This window comes from Populus alba, chromosome 5 (genome assembly GCF_005239225.2).
Source record: "Populus alba chromosome 5, ASM523922v2, whole genome shotgun sequence".
Lineage (NCBI taxonomy): Eukaryota > Viridiplantae > Streptophyta > Magnoliopsida > Malpighiales > Salicaceae > Populus > Populus alba.
This window is the reverse complement of record NC_133288.1, coordinates 10,839,183-10,863,178: the sequence shown is the minus strand read 5'-3', so window position 1 is coordinate 10,863,178 and position 23,996 is coordinate 10,839,183. Positions and strand designations below refer to the sequence as shown.

Genomic DNA, 23,996 nt, shown 5'->3' with positions numbered 1-23,996 from the left:
CCATCCTTTCCCGATGTAAATTAATGCCCTATACAAGGGCATTTGGGTACATTCAAGTTTGATGCACACTGGCATTTTAGTCAACCCATCAAGACATGTCATGGGGGTGCTTTTTTTTTTTTTTAAGAACCCACCCACCCGAAAGAAAATTCAAGAAGTATATAAAAAAAAAGTGTTTGTTCGAGTAAAAAAACAGCAAGAAGCAGTTGAAGACAGACTGAATTGGAAATTGCTAGGCAATTGCTATACTGCTGCAGGCATTGGAGAAGAATTTGAGAGGGAAACAGGAAATCAAGGCTAAGGTGAGCTCATTTGTTGATTCATTGACCAAGCCCACGAAACAATTATTATTATTGTAGGACTGGCCATCAATGAAACTCTTTCTTCTATGTTATACCAGCATTTATTGAATTTAGATGGCTTCCCAACGGCACCACAACCTCAACCATTAATCTCTACTTTTTTGAATTGTCACTGATTTCTCTCCTTGCAGCAATTAACAACAGAAAAGATTGAATCTTTGATGATGTCTTTGTGCCCTCATCTTTCTTCTTGACCAAGCTGTTTGCAGTTTAATTGGTGATTTTTTTTTGTGGGTTCTGCAGCAAGGTAATGATTCAATTCCCTTCAAAGACTATAAAAAATGAGTCTTCGACGGGAAAGTTTGCTTCTTTTCATCACCATCATCGCGATTTTTATTGCCACCATAAGTCCTACAACTAAAGCTCAGACGTCCGGCAGCAATTGTGCCTCTTCATGTGGGTTTGGGAAATCAGCAAGAGTTGTCCCGTACCCTTTTGGTTTCTCAGATGGATGCCCCATCCTGTTAAACTGCGAATCAACTGAAGGTGAGATCAAGATTGGTGAATTTCAAGTCCAGAACATAACCCCAAACGGTATCTTGGTCAATCTTCCAGCAGACTGTAATCGTTCTATTGAAACAATCAGTTCACTTTTTGGTCCGAACTATGGTCCTTCTTCGAAAAACAGTTTGTTACTTCAAAACTGTAGCAATCCTTCAAATAGTTGTGTTATTTCAACAAGTTCGTTTCAGGGAGAGTTGCATTCGAAAAACTGTGAGGCTGCTAAAAACGACAGCTTGAGTTGTTACTCACTACCGTACTCAGGTATTGATACTTTGAGTTATGAAGGTGTGAATTCAACTCAGTGTAGGTCTGTTTTCTCTTCTCTTGCTCTTGGGTCGGACAGTCCGGTTGTCTCTTTCCAGTTAGAAAGAATTGAATTAGAATGGTGGATTGAAGGTCATTGTCGGGATAATTTTTGCTCAAAGAACGGGAATTGTAGTCAGGTTAAGCTCCAGAATGGGAGTGTTGGATTCAGGTGTCATTGCCATGACGGGTTCGCTGGAGATGGGTTTAACACCGGGAATGGCTGCCGGAGAGGTGAGTCAACTTGGCTTTATATTTGTTTATATTTATTCTTGTTGTTTATTATGAGTATACTGTTTGGTTTAGTTTGATTTTTTTATTTTTCTAACGGGTTTTTGATTGGGGCCAAGTGGGTGTGTGGGTCGGCCAATCGGAGGATGACACCTCAATGTGGGACTAATGCTCGGTCCTTGGTCGTGACTGAGGAGTTTAATGGCGAAAGAGATTGTTCCTACGAGGCCACATTGTTCTAATAAAAATCTTACATCTTTGTATCCAAGGATGATGATAATTATAGCTTTCTTAAGGAATAAGTACCATGGAATTTGTCACCACCCCCTTTGGTCCTTCTTAACGGCTAGACTTTGACTATGTTGTTTTGAATTATGCTGAATTTGTGTGTTTTCTTTTCTTATTTTGGGTATTAAATTCACACCAAAAATATTATATTGTTAACGGTTAGGTTAACTTTGTAAGATAGAGAGTACCAAAACTCTCTTGTCTCAAGCTTGAGCTCAAGAAATCCAAATTCTCAAACCTAAGAATGGAGTGAAATAGATTAGTGTCTATCTGCCAAGTGCACTCACAACCTATCCAAGCAGAATGTTGGCCACATGCATTTGCTCTCTGAGATCACAGGGCTTGAACCTGAGATCACAGAGGGAGTAAATCTCTTAGTTCCACGCTCTTACTACTTGACCACCTACTAGATGGTTTTTTCTATAGACTTTTCTTATACCACGTAGCTGCATTTTATTACCACACAACCCCTAGCACCACAATGCAATGAATCCATTTTGCTTTTCTTATTTTTCGAAATGGTAGCTTGTATTATAGGAACAGGCATTTTTGCTGACCATTCTATTTTTGGCTTTCCAGTTTCCAAGTGCAATGCTTCAAGGTACATGTCTGGCCACTGTGGAGGAACTACTAGAGTAGTTGTTCTTATTGGAGGTAAAATTTCTGTACCATAACGGTAACATCCACAGATTCCCCCCTTTTGTTTACCCGCTCTTGAGATTCATGAATCGCTATGCTATTGCTGAAGAAACTGTTCAGGTCTTGGAAGGCTTATGAACATTTAATTTTCGTATGTATTTCTAGTTTAAGGTATTTTTATATATATATCCTTTTCTTTTGGGCGTGCTTCTCGTCTATTTATGTATTTGATGGTAATCCAAAATGCTATTTGATCTATGTGTCTCCCGTTGTAGTGTTTGCTGTAGTAACTCCAGCTTTCCTCACTTTTCATTTTCAGGGCTTATTGCTGGAGCTTCATTGATGGCTGTTTTCGCCCTTCTCTGTTACTTTGTCAGGAAGAAATCCACTTCAATGCGAAATAGGTCAAGTGCAAAGCGTCTTCTATTTGAAGCTGCAGGCAACTATAGTGTTCCATTTTTCCAATATAAAGAAATTGAAAGGGCCACTAATGGCTTCTCAGAGAAACAAAGGCTAGGAACTGGAGCCTATGGTACAGTTTATGCAGGAAAACTCCACAATGATGATTTGGTTGCAATAAAAAAGATCAAACAGAGAGATACTGACAGCCTTGATCTAGTCATGAATGAAATAAAGCTCGTTTCATCAGTAAGCCATCCAAATCTGGTTCGTCTTCTAGGCTGTTGCCTAGAGGAGGGAGAACCAATCCTAGTCTATGAATTTATGCCTAATGGAACTTTGTGCCAGCACCTGCAACGAGAGAGGGGCAGTGGGCTTCCGTGGACTGTTAGGCTCACCGTCGCTGCTGAAACCGCCAACGCCATTGCCTATCTCCATTCAGCCGTGAATCCGCCAATTTACCACCGAGACATCAAATCTAGCAACATACTATTGGATTACAACTACAGATCAAAGGTAGCTGATTTTGGTCTTTCCAGACTTGGCATGGAAGAATCATCTCACATATCAACCGCCCCGCAAGGAACTCCAGGCTATCTTGATCCTCAGTACCATCAATATTTCCATCTTTCTGATAAAAGTGATGTTTACAGTTTTGGGGTAGTTCTTGTGGAGATCATAACTGCACAGAAAGTAGTTGATTTTTCTCGCCCACACAGTGAGGTTAATTTGGCTGCACTCGCCATTGATAGGATTGGAAGAGGTTGTGTGGATGAGATAGTAGATCCATATCTTGACCCAAATAGAGATGCCTGGACCTTATCATCAATTCATAGCGTGGCTGAACTTGCGTTTAGATGCCTTGCTTTTCATAGGGACATGAGGCCTTCTATGATGGAAGTTGCAGAAGAGCTTGAACAGATTAGGCTTAGCGCATGGACCCCCACCATGTACATGGCATCGCCGTCATCTTCCTCTCATTTCTCCGACCATGGAAGTCAGAAATCACTGGGTGTCTCTGTCGGTAAAAAGGCAGTGGTAGCTAGTCGGAGATTACTTGTTCCACAGAGAGCAGATAGTCTGACTTCTTTGGAAGAGGTGAAGTATAGCTCTCCTGTTTCTGTGCAGGATCCTTGGTTGAGTGAAGAGGTGAAGTATAGCTCTCCTGTTTCTGTGCAGGATCCTTGGTTGAGTGAACAGAGCTCGCCATCAACAAACAGCCTGCTGGGTAATGTAGTTCATTGACAAACCTGCTTCTTTTGGGTCCTTGGATTCAAATCTTTCTTGTGAATACAATCTAGGAACTTGCAGTGTTCTATAACTACCTTGCTGCTACATATATCTCCTACAGAAATCATATCTTGTATGCTTTACCTAGTCATCGTCTCCTTCAAACATCTTTCGTTTGTCAATGTTGAAACAGAACATACAAAAGTCAATTTAAATAGATTCTATATATGTTCAGTAAGAACATGGACTGAATGTTTTCATCCATGGTACTAAATTAAATTAAAAGAAACCTAAAGGAGATGGTGATTTCACTGTTCATCATCATATTCAGGATTCCAATAGTGTTTTTTTTTTTTTTCCTGTCCTTTTAAGTTTTTTCTTTTCTCCTTTCGTTAAACTTTTTTTTTTCTTTTATTTTTGTCCTTCCATATTATGTTTAATGAGAATTGAGATTAATAATTTGTTTTGATTTAATTTTTATGAGGTTATTGTGGTGTCAAAAAAATATTGATATTTTGTTGATACTTGATTTTGCAAAAAAAATAATAATTTGGTTTTGTTGTTTATTGAAAAATTGAAAATGAGAGGATCGAAATTAATAATGAAGCAAAAATATAGGTTTTTTTTTTTTTAGCATTTTAATATTTTTTAGTTTGACAATTATATGTTTTGGTTCAAAATTTTATTTTGTTTATATTTCAGTCTTTTAGTTTAAAAAAAGAGAGAGAATTATTGGAAAACTATGGAGGAAAAAAAAAAGCGATCTCTTGACTAGATTCCATGAACAAAAAAACCAAATTTTATGTCAATGCGTTCCTCTCCACGATGAGTGTTATTGAGGTGTTTTTAAGCTTTTTTATTATTGAAAAGAGTTAAGTTTTTTTTTATTGTTGAAAAGAGTAGATCAGGCTGAAAATATTTTTTATTTAATTTTGTTTTTTGAACTGATTTAAGGTTGTTTTGAATTGAGAAATTAATTTATTGAAATTCTTAGAATGTTTTTCAAGTTAAATTAAGTTTAAAATGATACATTTAGGTTTGATACACTTGAGCTCGATTTTCTAGTCACATCTCTTCTGGCTGGAATATGGGCAAGCAAATTATACATCATTTGCTTTTAAAAAAAATTAAAAATAAAAGGGTGGACAATATGTAGACCACCCTTGCACAATTAAAAAAAGATGTAATATTTAAATTATCATCCAATTTTATCATGGTTCTTAAATAGTATTATAGGTTTTTATGTGAACATTAGCAGTTTTGTTTTCAATTATTATGTATCTAATATGCAAAAATAAAAAGTAAAAAATAGCTCATGAATATTTAATGAACATAAAATTTATTTACATTTTTTGATAGATTTCTGATATGATTTTGTTATTTTTTTTTCTCTTTCAATCACGTACAAGATATTGAGACATTATTTAATATATTCTTCTAAAACATGTTTTTGAGATTGCGATAAATTTATATTTAAAAAAAAATGATTGCAATAAAACAAATGTTTTTTGTTAAAAAATAGTGAGATGCATTAAAAAGAAAATAAAGTTTAGTTTGATGAAATATATTTCTTCTTAATAATTTTATTCTTTGTTTTTCATGTAAATATTTCTTTTTATAATCATTTAATTAAATATAAAATGAATTAAAAAAAAAAAGCTTATTTAATCTTATAAGAGTCATGATCTAGGTCATGAGTTAAGTGAGTTAACTCGGCTTGATCTTGTATATGGATTGAGTAGGTTAACCTGGTTTGACCTGGATCAATCCAAAATATTATCGTTCTAATATTTGTTTTATAAAAAAAATTAAATCAATATCACTTTTAGTTTCATTTTAAAAAGGTAGACTTAGTTTCGGCTAGGTCAGCCAAGTTGTGAGAGCACCTGCTAGGTCGGCTATGCTACACTATATCAGCTTTCACCCGATGGACTTTGAAATCAAGCATGGTCTAGAGATCAGGTTGATGGGTCACCATGCTGACCTAACAAACTTGGATAGCTTTAATAATATTGCTGAAAAATTCACCAAGGCAACATGCATGCAACTGACTAGCTATAGCTGATGGATTAATACTAGATCATTTATCTATGTTACATTGCAAGTCAGATTAATTTTTTAAAAAACATTAAAAATATATCTAAGAATTGTTAATACATTTTCAAAAAATGAAAAAAAATTAAAATCATGTAGGGATTGATCTGATATGACCTAGTCGACTTGAAAAATCTATAGACAATCGAAAAAACATAGTTTTAGTAAAAATATTTTAAGACGACATCTGTTATAAAAATATTGAGACAACAACATGTTGAATTGATTCGAGTCAACCCAGGTTAACCTATAAAATTTGCAATCCAGGTTATGAAACCATGATAACCTAATAAAAAGCAAATAAATAAATAAAAAATATTGAAGCCCAATTCTTAATCAACCCAATGTTGAAAAAGAAATTGAAAAAATCAATTTGAAAAAAGAAAAAAACAAGTGAGTCAACTCGGGTTGACTTGTAAACTTAAATCATGAGATTGAAATAACCTAATAGGAAGCAATCAAACCAAATTATAAAGCTAAATTTCCAATTAATCCATTGAAGGATGCAATTAAAAAAATCAATTAAAAAGGACTAAAAAAAGACTCGGGTTAATCTGCCAAACCCTCGACTTGGATCATGAGACTAGAACAACCTCATAGAAAGCAAATTGAGACAAATTATGGAGTTTAATTCTCAATCAATTAAAATATTAAAAGATCAGATTGAAACAAAAAATTAATGAAAAAATGACAAAAAATCGAGTCAACCAGATAAACCCACAAAACATATGACCCAGGTTTGAAATTAGGATAACCTCATAAAAACAAACCAAAATAAATTATAAAGTTCAATCCTCAATAAATCCAATGTTAAAGGATGAAATTGTAAAAAAAAAAAAATTATTGTTCCAATGAAGATTACTTTATGACTCACAGAAAACAAACCGAAATAAATTATAAAGTTCATGTCCTAATAAGTCTAATAATGAAGAATGAAATTCAAAAAATAACTGAATTTAAAATTCAAGAAAAATAATGAGAAAATAATGTTATTAATTTGTAAGGAGGGGACAATAATTTCCCTTTCAATTAGTTTTTGTTAATTAATGGTTTGGTTGAAACTTTGTATCTGTTAGCAAGGTTTTATCTTTGGCAATAATAACCACATAAAAGAGGCATTTTGAGAATGCTATAGTGTAACTAGATATAACTTATGTTACCTTGATTATATAGTTAGAGTCATGGTGTTGATTGTTGAATGAGAGCAAATGAATGTTTTCCAGAACCAAACTTGGACAAATCAAAACAGAAACAGAGAAAAAAAATATTGTACTAATTGTTGAATTCTTCAGATTTTTCTTCATTTGTAAATTGATTCAATATCAAAACATTTCATTTTCTTAATGAATTTGGTTGCATCATGCATGGTTGGTGCATGTAAAAAGCATTTGCATTGTCGAAAGAGATCCAAAAATAGAGGATTCATGGTCTTTCAATAGCAGAATTTATCACATTGTTCCTAATTGCTATAGCAACACCAACAAAGTACACCTGCATAGTGATCTTCGATGTATTTAGATTTAGTAATCGTTTGTTCCATGGTCACACCATTTTCTCCATTGTCATTTATGCCAACACTGCTTGTTTTAAAAGGATAATATCTACTCTAGTATTATTAAATTTATATACTTCAAGAAAATCTAAAAAAGCTTAGCCTAAATACTGTGGAACAATGAATTACAATAATGAAGTGATGATTTCACCTTTCATTTCAAAATTATTAAACCTTGTATCGTATAAAATAGTCTTTTTCAAATGATCAAAAAGTCATTTATGAATTGGACGAGGTAATAAGGTCTTTATTTTTTTTTATTTAATATAGTAAAATCACTAAATCGCTCTTAATAATAAAATTTTCTAAACCTGGATCTAGGAGCTTTATCTTCTTCTTGAAATTTTTTTTAAACAGTTAGATGACACATTTTCTCTTAAATTTAAATTTTTTTATAGCTTCAGTTTAGATGCTTTTACGTCTTTTCATATTGGATTTTTTTTATATAATAATATAGTTGTTAGAGGAGCTGTTCGGTAATTGACTTATTATAGATATTATTAAAAAAAAATTGGCTTCCACTTGGCGTGTAAAATTCCTAAACTTTTTTATAAAAAGAAAAAAAAAGGACCAAAATTGTATAAAAGAAAGGAGTATGTTGAATTTTAGGAACAATTTAAGAGGAAAGCACCACAATTAAAAAATAAAAAGTCTAAGGACTAAACAAAAAGGGAAAAATTGTTTCTCCCAGACAAAGAGGGAGATGGTATAGTACTATAGTTTATATATATAAAAAAAGGAATAAAGGCAAGAACCTAAGGTTATTTTTTTTTTGTTAAAGAAAAAGCTCATAGCCTCCAAAGTATCATTGTAGGGTCAGAGCACTAAGGTTGTAGAGAATTTTTTTCAAATAAGAGAAATACTTATAAATAAAAAAAAGGAGAGAAAACCTATAAAGATTTCAAGAAGGAGTTCAAGAAAAACAAGAAGAAATAGAGGGATTGTGGAGGTGAAAAAAGATTGATCGAGGTTGAATTGACATGAAACCACTTGGTAAGGTACTTTAAACACCCAAACTTTGTATTGTTGTAGGAAAAAGTGTAAACCCTTAAAAATTTAAAACTAGGGTTTTTATGGAATTGGAATGTGTTTTGACACAATTGGTTGTTTTAGTTTGTAGAGAACTTGAGTTAGAGAGATTACAAGATGAAAAATAAAAAGAATTGAAGAAAAGATAAAATCCTCAAATATTTAAATTAGGGTTCTTGAAGATCATATAGGGAAAATTAGGCTTTTTATGAAAAATATGTTTAGATTTATTAAGTATAAGGCTTGATTGTGAAGAATAGATTGATTTGTTGAAAGAACAATCCCACACCCTAGATAGATAGGTTCGACCAAGACAAGGGTTCTTAGAGTGTATTATGTGTTGCAAATTTATGCATGTTTAATGATAAAGGAACGTCTTTGGTGATTTATATGCAGTTATTTACATGAAATCTTAATGAATGATTGAGTTTCTTAAATTTGAGGATTTCAAGTAACTTTAGGGAAACAAAATTATGATTTCCTTATGAAAGTTTCTGAATAGGGAATGAAATTAAGTATAATTTGGTAAAAAGATTAGAAAAGAAAACATTTAGGGATGAAAATGAAAATTATGATCCCCATGAGTTTTATGGGGAAAGGGGGGTTATGTAGTAATTGAGTGTCCTTAAAGAGTCTATCATTTAGTGTGCTAAGTACAAAATTTACATGAGTATGAGTTGATCTTGAAAGGAAAGAAAAACTCAAGACTTCAAGGATAAAGGTTTGACTAGAGAGAAGGAGAAGAACAAAACTTTCTAGAAGCTAAAACAGGCGAGCCGTTTTGAGAAACAACTAAATCGATTCAAGAATCGGTGAAACCATTTTGGCTACTGTTTTATGGTAGCTTGATTGTATGCTTTGGATTTTTCTTGGTTTTTTTTATTTATTATTCTTTTAGATTGATCAAGGAAGATAGGTGATTAATATGTGAAAACGAAAAGCATAATATATATATATAAAAACTTATATGATAACATTGTTTATATTGGAACTTTAAGGGTGGGAACCTTATGTTTAATATGAGATAATGTAAGAATACATGTATTTATGAGTAAAAAATAATCAAATTGTTAAAAAAATATTGAGAAGTATATTCTTGGTATTTAAAGAGTGAATTTAATATAAAACCTTAGGTGATGTAGGCGAGGCATCGACTACAGGATCTTAGGCAAACAGGGTAGGACCAATGAGAGGAACATGTAGGTACTCGTCACCTTAACTTCCTTAATTTTTAGCCTTAATTAAATGTTTCATTTATAAGTTGTACTCCTATAAGAATATGTTTATGCAAAGTAATGAAATGATTAAAGACTAGTTAAGTTTTGTTAAATGTGTACTTTGTTATGTGTATGGAAGCCGACCATACAAGTGGGGCTTGGAATGATGAGCTATCAAATTATCATATAATTGTATAAATGTGTGAAAACTAACCCTGTAATGGGAAACTTAGTTTATGAATTTGTGTTGGAAACGAGTATAAATGAAATGTGTTCATGGAAGGTTACCATATGAATGAAGTTAGTTTTATTAGTCCTTGAAGGATATATTAAGAATGTATTGAATAAGAAAGTCTAACACATTTGTGGTTTTGGAGAACATGTGAAAAATGTATTTGAGTATGGGAGCCAACCATATGTGTGGGCTTAAAATGAATACTCCTGGTCGGCTATAAAGAATGAGGACTCAATTATTAAGTTAAGATACCGGTCATAAATATAGGGGTATTTGTCACACATTAGATAACCATGTAAGAAGAATTAAAAAAAAGAAAAGAAGGTGTTGATATACATCTTGGGAAGATTGTCTTATTAGAATTTGGATTGTTTATATTGTTATATGGATGTTTAATTAGCTAAAATTCAAGATATTTATTATGAAGTAAATAGCTTGTTATGTTTAAAGTTAATTATTGGTGTAAAAACATTAAATTCAGACCTAAGATTATAAGACATATGTCGATAAGAGTTTTCAGATTTTAAATATTATATAATTAATTAGAATATTTAAAGAATAGACATTTAAAATGCCTAAATTTTTTATATAATTTTGTAATTAACTCAAGATGGAAACAATATTAAGTTTTGAATGGCAAGGGAAAAATGATAAATTTATTATGCAAATTTACTGTGAGTATGTATAATCTTAATTTAATAAGTTTTATAACCATTGAATCAGAAACTACCCAGAGTATATTAAATTAAAAGTGGTATTGTTAAGCCTCCATTAATTTGTTTTTATAGTGATCTTATTTAATCTATTATTATTATTATTATTATTATTATTATTATTATTATTATTATTAGAATTCAAATCACAAGGGCTCTTTTTTATTGAATATTTAATCGAAGAAACACCATGATTATACATATAGATTAAAACATAATATTAGTAACAATGTGATTCAACATCTAACCTTTTTATTCAATAAATTAGCAGTGCTACTAATTTATAATTAATTATTTGGAAGTATATCAACTAAATAAAATATAAATCATGTTTGTTTTTATATTTTAAAAGTATTTTATAAATAAAATTATTTTTTTATTTATTTTAAATTAATATTTTTTTGATATTTTTAAATTATTTTAATACACTAATATCAAAAATAATTTTATTTTTTTAAAAAATTATTTTTAATATTTTTTAAATAAAAAATACATTAAAAAAAAATCATAATCACGTTTCCAGTTAGCTCCTTGTATTATATGTATAAGTGCTAGCTTGTTTGGTGGCAGCAATTTCCAACGACACTGACGACGTAAAAAAAAGGAGGGCTTTGCCTATAAAAGAACGCAAAACATCTTCTCTCCGTTTTTATTTTCGTTTCTCTTCGAAATCGACATCATGGCTTCGGAATCCTCAGTAACAGAACCGAAAACTGCCCCCATAGAAAACCAAACCTCTGTTGAAGCCACCATCAAAGGATCCACCACCACCACCTCCTCTCAAGGCGGAGCTGCCGACTCCACCTGCAACGACGACAACAATGGAGAGACTTCAGACCCTCGCAAGTCTCTAGATTTCGCTGTTGAGTTATCAGAGAAAGGAACTAACGCGCTTAAAGAAAATGACTTCAGTGAAGCTGTAGAATGCTTTAGCCGTGCCCTTGAAATCAGGTTAGGGTCTTCATTTCATTTCATTTCATTGTCTAGTTTGGTTTTTGATCAGTGAAAAATTTGCAAGCAGTGAATCTATTCCCTATTGATGGGTTTTGGTACCTTTTGATTTTAGGGTTTTTGTAAGGTATAGCTTTCCTCGTTAAAAATGTGGTTATTTTCCAATTTTTACAGATTGAATGTGTTTGAATTTTTTTTTGTGAGATTAGGAGTGCCAAGTTTCGGAATTATCTACTTAATTGAAAGAATTTGATGTTTATAAAAATAGGTATTTTTAGCATTTGGTATGTTAGGATATATGTAATTAGGACCTTCACGTTAAAGGAGAGCAAGAACTGGATGCTGTGATTTTGTGAATTTTAGTTATGAAATGTCTAGGAGTAAGCAATGACAAATTTTCTTTAGTCATAATTAGAGGGTGAAGTTTTACAGTTTTGAACTTGTTGTGAATGAATTTGATATTTGTGAAAACGGGAGTGAGAATTTTCTCTAATAAATCTTTTCAAATTTGTATGGAGCTTTTGAGAGTGTTTGTTATGTCATGTGTCCCTGATTTCTTCATATATATATATATATATATATATATATATATATTATGCTTTTAGGGTTTTGCATCATGGTGAGCTGGCACTTGAGTGTGTGAATGCATACTATCTATATGGACGTGCACTGTTGTATAAAGCGCAGGAGGAGGCTGATCCGGTGGCTATGGTACCAAAGAAGGATAGTGAATCTAAACAAGATGATAATAAAGATGGAGCTTCTAGGAATTTTGTAAATGGAGAATTTTCCTCTGCTTCTGTTTCTAGTAATGTTGAAGAGGGTGGGGGTTCTAATCATCCTGAAGGTGCAGCTGGTGGCGGTCAGTATTTTGTTGCTCAAAATATTTGTTCATTAGTTATCATAGTAGAACATGCTAGTAAATAAGTTGCTTTTTGTTAACGTCTATTTGTATTTACCAACATTCAATTTCTTTTCTTTAAACTTATGTGATATGTATTTACCAACATTCAATTTCTTTTCTTTAAACTTATGTGATGTGTTGGGTGCAATCTCTAATCAGTAATTGGTTTATATATGTGAAAATGATTTAAACTGAACCAAGAACTTCACAAATTCAACTATATATTGTTCTTTTGATGCTTGAAGAATCGCAACATAAATTTTGCATATTTTTGTCTCCGCACAAGCATGGAATCCATGCTTGCAAGGTACTTGATATGCTGACAATAAACAGTATGCATGAATTTGCATCAAGTTCATTTACATGCTTGAGCAAAATTACTGTCAACGGCTTTTGATCCTTTAACATTCTTTTCTCCTCTATGCGCACGCACACACACATCCATTAAAGATCTATTATTAGCTAAAGGTGTTTGAGATGGTTTTCATGGCAAATGACCAAATGATTTTGTATGCCCTAAAATGGTGGGAAGGCCAAGCCTGGGATTGGACCTAAGCTGCTGTCTCTAGGTGGAGTAGGGCTAGTAGTAGCATCAATCTAATGGTTAAAATATTTCAGACTATTATCTCGTTATTCTGTTACAGCTTCTAGTGGGAAGGACAAAGAAGAAGAAGATGATGAGGGAAGTGATGATGAGGACCTTGCTGAAGCAGATGAAGAAGAGTCTGACCTTGATTTGGCATGGAAAATGCTAGATGTTGCCAGAGCAATTGCTGAAAAACACCTCGATGACACAATGGATAAAGTTGACATTCTATCAGCACTGGCAGAAGTGGCATTGGAAAGAGGTCTGTCTGTTTATGCATTTATTTGAGTTGAATTTCCAAATATGAAGATGTTTTTGGTTTTATTAAAAAATAAAATAAACAGACACATTCCCAATATTTGCATTTGCTTCTCAATGCCTATTGCTTGGTTTAAATGGGTGTTGTATTTTCTTTCTTTCATTCATTTTTTGTGCGTGTGCATCATGCAGAGGATATAGAAACATCTCTCAGCGACTACCAGAAAGCTCTATCCATTTTAGAAAGGCTTGTTGAACCAGACAGTAGACATTTAGCAGAACTGTATCCTTATCAAGGTTTAGATACTCCCCTGTTTTGAGATTATAAGTATGACATATCATCAGCTTATTTATTCTCCTGGTCCTGTTAAATGTAATGATAGTCATATTTGTTTTGCCTGGGTCAATCACTTCGTCAATTTAGGGATTCCATCTTCTTATTTACCTTGCCACAGCTTTAACTGTACAATTCAGAAATTTTCGAATATGTTTGTGTCTGGAGATTGGGTCTCAGCCTCAGGAAGCAATCCCTTATTGCCAGAAGGCTATAGCAGTTTGTAAGGCACGGTTGCAGCGGCTCATCAAAGAACTAAAGAGTTCCACAGAATCAGCAACATCGTCAGCTGTTTCTGAATTAGATGAGGGTGTCCAGCAGTCGTCCAATGTGCTGGCTGATAAATCTGTGACAGATAAAGAAGCAGAGATTGAAACACTTTCTGGCCTGTCTGCAGAGCTGGAAAAGAAGGTCAGCGCTGCTAGCCTCTGTGCAAGTGTTAGAATCTGTTTTAAACCATCCAGAGTTAAATTGTGCATCTGTATTTGCAGCTTGAAGATCTACAACAGCTGGTCCTGAACCCAGAGTCCATTCTTGCAGAAATCCTTGGAATGGTATCTGACAAGGCAAAAGGTGGCAAGAAGAGTGCATCTCCAAATCTCACGAGCTCTTCTCAGTTGGTTGTTGCTAATAGCGGTGGACGTTTTGACTCTCCAACCATTTCCTCTTCTCACACAAATGGGGTGTTGGGAGTCACAGATCTTGGTGTTGCGGGAAGAGGAGTTAAGCGAGTTCTGACGAGTACAGATTCGGTAGGATCATCAAGCGCAGGGAAGAAACCCACTCCAGATCCCTCATCAGACAAAGGGGATGGAAAAACCTGTTAGTGGTTCTGAGTTTGAATGGTCAGTGATTACGTGTTCATAATGCAAGCTGGTAAAGATTCTAGCGTTAACAAATATAACCATTCAAATATTCATGTCATGGGTCCCTGAGGACTGCTTGATCGGTCCTTCTTGGTGACCGGTGTTCTAGCTAGTGTTAATGTGCTATTTGTCATGCAGGTGGCCGTAGCTTCCCTATGTTCTTTCCATGATATGACTTTGGAGAGCAATACTTTATTAGCACCTTGTAAAATATTTTCCTGTATTCCAGTGGTACTAACATGTTAGTGCACTTTATTAATACTGGGAGGAATGGACTGTTTGAATCCATATTTCAGTGTTGAAATGGTGCTTTGTACTTGGAACTATTATCATTGAGAATGCTCCCTCATAGATAGGGATTTCTCCACGGTTCCTGCTTCCTGCTTCCTGCTTCCTGCTGAACTTTATTTAAGCCCCGGCTTAAAGTTGGTTTTGTGGATTGGAGTTTAATTCCATGATTGCTTTTTTTTTTTTTTTTTTTTGTACAGTTAAAAACGTTTTGAGCATATGGTCCAGTGGCATGTGTTTTAGCCATTTAATGGTCTGTACAGCTGATAATTAAATGTATTTAGATGCCGCAACAATTTAATCAACCTAGGAGACTTCTTTAGCCAGCTCTTTCTGGGTCCTCTACACCGAATTTTAGAGGATATCTTCTCATAAAACTTTCACGTCGACCCTATGGTTGCTGTCAGCGATGAATGATTGCTGGGAAGCCTACTGCCCAATGTTCCATTTCCTCTGTTCGGGGAGACATGAATTGTAGCTCTGGTTGCAAGAATTTGTAGTCATGCATGCACATACACATTAAAATGATTAACTTTTAATTCTTGTTTTTGTATGTTGGGTGTTGTTTTTTTTTTTTTTAATTTTTATTTAGAAATATATTAAAATAATATTTTTTATTTTTTAACTGCAAAAACAAACGCTACTTTTAACCTCCAACATTTTGTGTTTCTACAAGGTATCTGATGGCATAACAGCAGACGAAAACAATTATTCTTGTTGTAAGTTTCCATCGTGCGTCCACCTAGTACGTACAAATTACGATGATACGAGGAGAACTTGTAAATGGTTATCTATCTGATCAGGGAAAGGATCATTGGTTGCTACAATGCGGCAGCTTTTTTAATTTTGCAACCACTTGACTGGAGTATCAAAAGCTCCAAGTCTGAACGACACGCATGGCACCAGGCAGATCGATGATTTCTATTACAATTAGTTTAATTTACAGTATAAAAGAAGATTTTGTGACGCAAAGGTCGATAACTTGCTTTATAACTGAAGGTGGACAAGAGAGGTGAAGCAGCATCGATAGCATACAAGCTCTTGAGTCCAGGACTGCTAAAATCATGTGCTATAGAGTAGAGTGCAAGCAATGCAAAAAATATTCCCGGGGTGGATGTGGCGAGCACCTCGCCACCCTTTATGCAAGCATAGACAAGGGGAAGCACTGCATGTGCAAGTCATGGCCTGGTGTCGTCGTCCCAACGGAGGAGACAGCGACTGAGCAAACACCGTCTGGAGGTGTATCAACTTCAGCTACTACCACTACAGGTATTTCTCGATTTTTGCACTGACTGAACAGTCTACTGAAATGGGTTCTTGTAAATATCTTGGTTTTTTTTTTTTTTTTTAATTTATGTAGGGCATCAGGAAGATGGTGTCATGTGGTTAGATCCGCATGGTTTTCTCAAGTATTTTGATGTCAGTACATTGAGTGCCATATCAGTTATGCTTCCAAGATCCCTCCCCCTCTAATTTTTAATGTTAGCAGGCATGAATTCTGTGTTCTCTGCAAATTTCTAGGGAGTAGTAGCCCTTGCAAGAAATGGGATTCTTGATTTTTGTTTCAGATTCAAGGAAACTATAGACCATTATCTATTTATTAATATTTCACATCGACCCTTATAGTTTTAAGAGTTTTCAATGTTACCCTTATAGTTCTTATAAAGTTTCAATTTTTCCTTTTACTATCTATTAACTAACTAACAAAAAGCTAACTTTTTCGTATTTTTTATCTTAATTGTTACTTATTTCCCCTTTCATGCCCAAGTATATGTTATAATATTATTTTACAAAAACATTTAGAAACATATACAAGAACTCAAAAATCAAATTTTAACAGTAGCCTATTTAATAATTATGAGTAATATTGGAACTTTCAGAAAATTAGAAGGAAAACATTAAAAAGTCTTAAACTACAAAGTTGGGGTAAAATTAAAGTCTAACAAAACATTTTAAAACATAAAAACATTAATTTTAAATAAATAAAATTCAAATTTTTATGAAACATATTTTGAGACGCGTTACCATACTAGCTCAAATACACGGAATTTTGGCTTTGCATTCAATACATATGGGTCCCAATGTCTTATGATCCTTTTTTTAATTGACATAAAAAAAAAAAAAAAAGAGGAAAAGGAAAAGAAATTTAACCATTGATATAAATCATCTTTTTGGAAATCAGTTGAAACGATAATTGTAAGGGTCGGAGATCATATAGAGCTTTTTAAGTATAACATACTGAAGTTTGTGAAATTAATTATTAATTCAACTTTTCTTTTCCACTTTTCTTGTGGATATAAAATCTGCCCAAGAAAAAGGTCTCTTGATTTTATTTTTTTCAATTGCAGTCACTCAGAAATCCTAAGATGGATGCTGGACAAAGAGTGCCATATTAGAGTCATGGTGTGGTGTGGATGCCTGTTTCCTTCCACAATATTTGTCTAAGCTTTACTATCTCGTAAGAGTTGCTAATAATATAATGAAGTGTGATTATGTTTTTTTTTTTTTCAATTGCCATTTTTAAGGCTACAGAAAGCATCTAAGTGTGTCAGACAAAGAGACTTGAAATCTATATGTGTGACTAGGTGAGGTTCTTGGAAGATGAAGAAGAGCAATAACATTAACACCAACTCCTCTAATATTCTCAATTCTCAAAGTAAACAACAACAACAAGAACAAGAGAGTTTTTTTCCTCTTTAAAAAGAGAATGGTAAATTAACACAACCCAGAAAACATTTAGGAATCAAATATAGTTTCACGATTCATAATTGTTATCTATGACTCGTATGTGCAATTGATAATGATTGTGACTCGATCAAAAAAGGTATTCAGAGGCAATTCTTTTAATTTCTAGCTCCTTACTGAAGGAAAAAAAAAAAAAAAAAAAACTAAACCAATTCTATCAATGTATCCAATCCAACTTCAATCATAATTCACAATCTAAAACCATAATTAAACACAATGATTCACATAACATAATATTTTATTAAAATTAAACTAACTACATCTATTCATAATTCTTATAACATTATATTATATAATCTAACTACATCTAAAAATTGCTCCAACTCGTGGACAGACTCAGAGTACTTGTGGACAAGTTTGAACCACCACCTCAACTCATCCAACTCGAGGATGGGTATGTAACACCCGTGTAGGGATCAACACTAATATCACCTTAACTCGTAGACGAGTATGAGATGCTTGTGGATGGACCAACATCTCCAACACTTTCATGATAAGCGATCTCATATTTCAATAACATCGCTTCGAGACTCTCAGCCCCTCAATCTCTTGAAGTCCACCATGATACAAATTGAGCATAGTATAGGCTATTACACATCTCATCTCATCGATGTCTTTATCGATAACCACCGTTGCTTACTGATATATAATGAATCTATTTACATACATTAAAAAGTAATTATCACTCATCATTTATAATAAGATTAACAATATTTAATTGATTTTATATCTAAAAAATATTACATACCAATCAATTATGTCTTGGATATCAAGGTGCATAATACATCAGATTGTGTGGATGCCTCAGGAAATGCACAACATAGGTGTAACAAACTAGAATGTAATACAATCTCATATAGGTATCTAGATCAATTATTGGATGTTGCTCTTAAAAAATCTAATCCCTCATGTCAGCTTAAAGATCAAGGTAAGTTGCTTAAATCACCTGCCAATTTTGTTCATGCTTACCCTAATGACTAATATTATACAGCTCATTACTGACATCAATATAATCATGTATTTCATAGCTATCTATCAAATTGATAGAGGTGAAGTGTTAAATATAGGTGATAGTGGCAACGACCGAAACTTCAATGGGTGACCCGAGGGTGGAGAGAGAGAGGAGGGGAGGGGAGGGTAGGAAGAGAGAAATTGAAACAACAGTGGACAATGGTTTTAGGTGTGTTTCGTGAAGAGGAAAGAGAGAAAAGGTAACAACAAGAATGGATGAGGGTGGTGACTATGGTGAGAAATAGAGAATAAAAGGAGAAAGAGAAGGAAAAGGAGTTTGGGTGTTAATCAATTTGAGTCGCAATTTTTATCTATGACTCTCAAGTCATAGATGTCATTGCAACAGGTAAGTTTCCCCAAATATGTTTTTCATTGTGGTATTTTTCCATTTTTTTTTAATGTGCAAAAAAAAACTAAACAAGATACCCACATTTGAGCAATTAAATAAGAAAAAAGCATTAGTGTGACCTTGGTAAATATGTGGTGGCTCTTTATTGTTTGTATCTTGTTGTCCTTGAGTGCAAGATGATGAAAGAAAGAAAGAAAGAGAAGAGAACACAAAGAGTTGTGTGCCCAAAATGAAGCAGCTAGCCTAGCTCTATCATTCCTTTTTGCATTTTGTCGAGTGATTAGTCACTAAAGCACGTGCATGTAGGAACAAAGGGCTCCATTAGTCCACTTCTACAAAAACACAATTATCCTCCCTCCTTACCTTTGAAATTTCATCTAGCAGCAATTATTCTATCACAAGTCTCAGTTCGTCAACTATTTCTGACATCGCCATCACTCTTATTTTATTTCCAAAGTTGTTTCATTATTTGATAATTATTCACATGACTAATCACATCCTTATCTTCTTCCTCTTCTTTTTTCTCGTGGATCCCTCCTTTCATTCTTTCTTCCCTTTCCTTGTTGTTCCCTGTTTTAAATTTCATTTCAACGAACGCTAATATTAAAAATATATATTTTAAAAGACAATTATAATCACATTTTCAAATACAAATGAACCCATGCACCTCTCGGCTATGGCTGCAGCCACAAATGTGAGATTCAATTACCTCAACCGGCAGAGAGACACCGGTCCTCCTTGTTACTATAGTGTTAGCCGTTCATGGGAGACCGCAGCTTTCAACCCCTTCTCGTCAGCTCATAAATATGGTCATAAATGGAGGCAAGGTAGGGTGAGATGGTAGATATGATGCCATAAATGAAAGTGAGCGCCCCTGTTCCCTGATTTTCAAGGTGCCGACAAGAGATTAAGATATCAGCCAATTAAAATCGTGGAGGTGTTTGCTTCTCTTTCATGCGATCTCCCTTTATGTAGGGCTAAAATCATGGAATGGATCTTAAGGTGACCCCATTTTTATTTTTTATTTTTTAATTTAAGCATCAAGACCCTTCCCTCTAATCCATCTTTAAATGGGCAACCACTGTAATGGTGGTGTTAATTAGTGCACCACCTTAGAGGGCTATTCTTGTGTCTTTTAACTACTCCTTTGACACTTTTGATTAGGATATTATTAGCTTCCAAAAGGAGAAAATGAAAGGGTTATCATCTTTCTATTGCTTTGCTGTTAACTATTTATTTCCAGTTCCGTCAGATATGTTCCAAATAATCCTTTTATATATTTTTTAAAATTTTTAATATCAACATATTCAAATTACCAAACAACATTATAGAAAATAGTAATTTAATATTTTTTTTTAAATGAAAAATAATTTAAAAAACAAGTTGAATCACAAAAATAAAATAGTAAAACAAATTCAAAATAATAATGTAAGAAACAAACCCACTTCAAATATTTCATTAATAATACAATTATAACATGTTTTAACCTTGAGTAATAAAATTGATTGGTCCTCGAAGGTCACAATCGAATATACATGTAGACACACACTTTAATCTAAGCAAAAAGGTCCCAGATGCAATGGCAATGGCAATGGCAATGGATAAGGATGATGATGATTATAATGATGGTCTTCACAGGGTGTAAGAAAGAAAATTGTTCCTAAAGACTTCCTTTCGACTACTGAAAGGGGGATTTTTCAATTTAGATTAGTTGAGATCCTCATCTCATTCAAACGTGAAAAAAGCGAAAGAAATCTCGATTGAAAGAAGAAAAAGAATGATGTCATTGAAACCCTCTGTAGAAATCTGTTCAACCTTTGTTTGTCCGTTTTGAGCTGTGGGATTCACTTTTATGATTTGTTGTCACCCAAACCCACATTAATCCTACTTTAGCCCTAAACAAACATTTTCTCCTATCACTCATTCTCTCTTTCCCTCTCTTCTCATGGATCTAGCCTAGTTTTCAAGAAACAGCCTCTCAAAGAAGCAGATTTTCTTTCAAATTAAAATGGCAGCTGAGAAGCCTAGCTCTAAAGGGCAGGCATGGTTAGTGGATTATTTTGCAAAGCTACCTAGTCTTCTCTTGCCCGTGTTTCTTTTTGCTCAAACATAGACTGTTTGTTCATGGCTTCTTTCTTGCAGGTTTTGCACAACTGGGCTGCCAAGTGACATTGTGATTGAAGTAGAGGACATGACCTTTCACCTCCACAAGGTAAAGTATATCCCTTGTAGCAATGTTCCATGTTCAAGTCATTTTCTTTCTTGCTCACTACCGCTCTGTATTCTCTTTCGGTGGTTTAGTTTCCTTTGACGTCAAGAAGTAGAAAGCTTCATCAACTAATAGCAGAGCAAGAAACAAATCCCACAACTTCAACCGCTCAAAGAGATGACCACCAAGAAGAAACAGAAGAAGAACGAGATGAAATTGAAGAAATCCTTTGTCAAATTTCTCTCCTGGACTTCCCAGGAGGCTCTGAAACTTTTGAGATGGCTGCAAAGTTCTGCTACGGTGTAAAGGTAGACCTAAACTCATCCATCATTGCTCCTCTTCGCTGTGCCGGAGAGTTTCTTGAAATGACAGAAGAGTATTCAGAAGATAACTTAATTTCCAAGACAGAGAGGTTTTTCTCTCAATCTGTGCTTAAAAGTCTGAAGGAGTCTATTAAGGCCTTAAAATCTTGCGAGCGGGTGATGCCACTCGCTGAGAGTTTAGGCATTACTGAGAGATGCATCGATTCTATTGCTTCGAGAGCTTCCTCTGTCGATCCAGCCTTGTTTGGCTGGCCGGTCAGCGAAGCAGCAAATGAGAATGTTAGAGCTAGTTCCAGTCAGGCCCTATGGAACGGGATTGGATCCACGGTAAGAAGAAAAGGAAGCGGTGCCAAAAGCAATAATGCTGATTCTTGGTTTGAGGATTTGACACTTTTGAGCTTACAGTTGTTCAAGCGGTTGATTTTGGCTATGAAAGTGGGAGATCTGAATCCGGAGATTGTAGAGAGCTGTTTAATGTACTATGCCAAGAAGCACATTCCTGGCATATCAAGATCAAATAGGAGGCCATCTTCATCATCATCATCATCTTCAATTGCTTCAGAGCGTGAACAAAGGGAAGTGTTGGAGACTATTGTTTCCCATCTTCCATTGCACAAAAGTTCTAGATCTTCCACAACTACAAGGTTCTTATTTGGTTTGTTAAGAACTGCTAATATACTAAATGCAGCTGAAGAGTGTCGCTCCACATTGGAGAAGAAGATTGGGTTACAACTAGAGCAAGCAACACTAGATGATTTATTGATTCCTAGCTATTCATATTTGAACGAGACTTTATATGATGTGGATTGCTTGGAGAGAATCCTAGGCCACTTCTTGGATGGACTTGAAGAAGAGAGAAACGCAGGTGAGATTGAAGCTGGCGAGGATGGTGGAGGTGGCAATGTGAGACCACCCGCTTTAATGCTTGTAGGAAAGCTAATTGATGGCTATCTTGCCGAGATTGGATCAGATGCAAATTTAAAGTCTGATAGGTTCTACAATCTCGCAATTTCACTACCGGAGCAAGCTAGACTCTTTGATGATGGCCTTTACCGAGCTGTAGATGTGTACCTCAAGGTACATTTTGTTCATTTAGTTATTTTTAATTGTGCAAAGAAATATTACGAGCAGTCATGTATTTTTGCGTATTATAGATAGATTTAGTGCTGTGTTAATGTAGATCACCATTTCTATAAAGAAGAATTATAGTAGTAGATGGTCAGGTTGATTTGTTTTCACAATGCATGATTCAATAGTCTGTTATAATGATCCCTGTATGGAAATTTATGCTTCACAGTTAAAAAAGCTTATTGTTTTTATTTTATTTTATTCTTGAAGTCACATCCATGGACATCAGAGGAGGAGCGAGAGAAGATATGTGGAATCATGGATTGCCAAAAGCTCACAATAGAAGCGTGCACGCACGCAGCACAAAATGAGCGGCTTCCATTGCGTGCAGTGGTTCAAGTTTTGTTTTTTGAGCAGTTACAGCTCCGCCACACAATTGCAGGGACATTGATTGCAGTGGAGGCTGATTCTGCAAGGCCCTCCCTGCTAAGACGGAGGGAGGAGGAGATAGAGGCAGAGGCAGAAGCAGGGGCAATGCAGGAGGGTAACGGTAACGCTTGGAGGGGAGCGGTGAGGGAAAATCAAGGGCTGAGGCTAGACATGGATAGCATGAGGACTAGGGTACATCAGCTTGAAAGAGAGTGCTCAAATATGAAGAGGGTGATTGAGAAGATTGAAAAGGAGGGTCCAGGTGAGCATAACGGAGGGTGGAGAGGGTCCTTGACGAGGAGGTTTGGGTGCAAGTTTAAGACCCAAGTTTGTGATTCTCATGAACAAGCGGTTGTAAATGCTAGGAAGGGAAGACAACATCATCATCATCAACAGTAGATGTCTCAGTAAGGAACAGGTGGTCTTGTTATTTAGTATACGTTGTCTTGGTTGAGTGGACCAAATTACACTGCGTAGTGGGTGTCCATAAATTATTATTTTTAGCACATGTAAGTTACTTCCACCTGTGATTATAAAAGACGACAACTTTTTTTTGTTTTGAAGGATGCTGTATTTGCACCAATGATTCTGTTGAGTGTCCAAATTGACACATCTTTTAAGGTGACGGGCATCGCAAAGCATGGAGGATAGTGGAAATTGCAGGTTCTTTCTATAAAGTTTGTGTAATTTGAACTGTGTTGTGTGTCTGTGGGTCACTCCCAGAAGTTAAGGGTTGGCAATAGCATTCATATATCATTGGAAGCATCCATATTCTATTCCTTTTTGTCCTATTATTTGTCCTTTTTTTTCTCTTGGAACGTTCTGTGATGAGCTGGAAGTCAAGGTGAAGATGACACAAACATCTTCCTGTGTTCTAAA

The 23,996-nt window shown here is 34.5% G+C and overlaps 3 protein-coding genes across 7 annotated transcripts; all 3 read left to right on the top strand.

Moving 5' to 3' along the window:
- The first annotated feature begins 126 nt into the window (after window positions 1-126).
- Window positions 127-4,321, top strand: LOC118048160 (wall-associated receptor kinase-like 14). 2 transcript variants are annotated; one of them, XM_035057748.2, is made up of 5 exons: window positions 127-302; window positions 606-1,403; window positions 2,268-2,342; window positions 2,647-3,824; window positions 3,876-4,321. In XM_035057748.2, the coding sequence occupies exons 2-5, from the start codon at window positions 644-646 to the stop codon at window positions 3,969-3,971; spliced, it is 2,109 nt and encodes a 702-aa protein (XP_034913639.1). In that variant the 5' UTR covers window positions 127-302; window positions 606-643; the 3' UTR covers window positions 3,972-4,321. The 2 variants fall into 2 exon arrangements, with proteins under 2 accessions (XP_034913639.1, XP_034913631.1); XM_035057740.2 differs by having other exon boundaries at window positions 128-302; window positions 2,647-4,321.
- A 7,036-nt stretch (window positions 4,322-11,357) lies between these two features.
- Window positions 11,358-15,062, top strand: LOC118048377 (NASP-related protein sim3). 2 transcript variants are annotated; one of them, XM_035058045.2, is made up of 7 exons: window positions 11,358-11,747; window positions 12,353-12,609; window positions 13,296-13,499; window positions 13,688-13,778; window positions 13,970-14,240; window positions 14,321-14,674; window positions 14,834-15,062. In XM_035058045.2, exons 1-6 carry the CDS (start codon window positions 11,476-11,478, stop codon window positions 14,654-14,656), a joined length of 1,431 nt encoding a protein of 476 aa, XP_034913936.1. In that variant the 5' UTR covers window positions 11,358-11,475; the 3' UTR covers window positions 14,657-14,674; window positions 14,834-15,062. The 2 variants fall into 2 exon arrangements, with proteins under 2 accessions (XP_034913936.1, XP_034913927.1); XM_035058036.2 differs by having other exon boundaries at window positions 11,359-11,747; window positions 14,321-14,705.
- A 5,608-nt stretch (window positions 15,063-20,670) lies between these two features.
- Window positions 20,671-23,996, top strand: LOC118048353 (BTB/POZ domain-containing protein At5g66560). 3 transcript variants are annotated; one of them, XM_035058019.2, is made up of 5 exons: window positions 20,671-21,134; window positions 21,231-21,300; window positions 21,390-22,697; window positions 22,959-23,524; window positions 23,682-23,996. In XM_035058019.2, exons 1-4 carry the CDS (start codon window positions 21,097-21,099, stop codon window positions 23,514-23,516), a joined length of 1,974 nt encoding a protein of 657 aa, XP_034913910.1. In that variant the 5' UTR covers window positions 20,671-21,096; the 3' UTR covers window positions 23,517-23,524; window positions 23,682-23,996. The 3 variants fall into 3 exon arrangements, with proteins under 3 accessions (XP_034913910.1, XP_034913893.1, XP_034913884.1); XM_035058002.2 differs by having other exon boundaries at window positions 22,959-23,535; XM_035057993.2 differs by having other exon boundaries at window positions 22,959-23,996.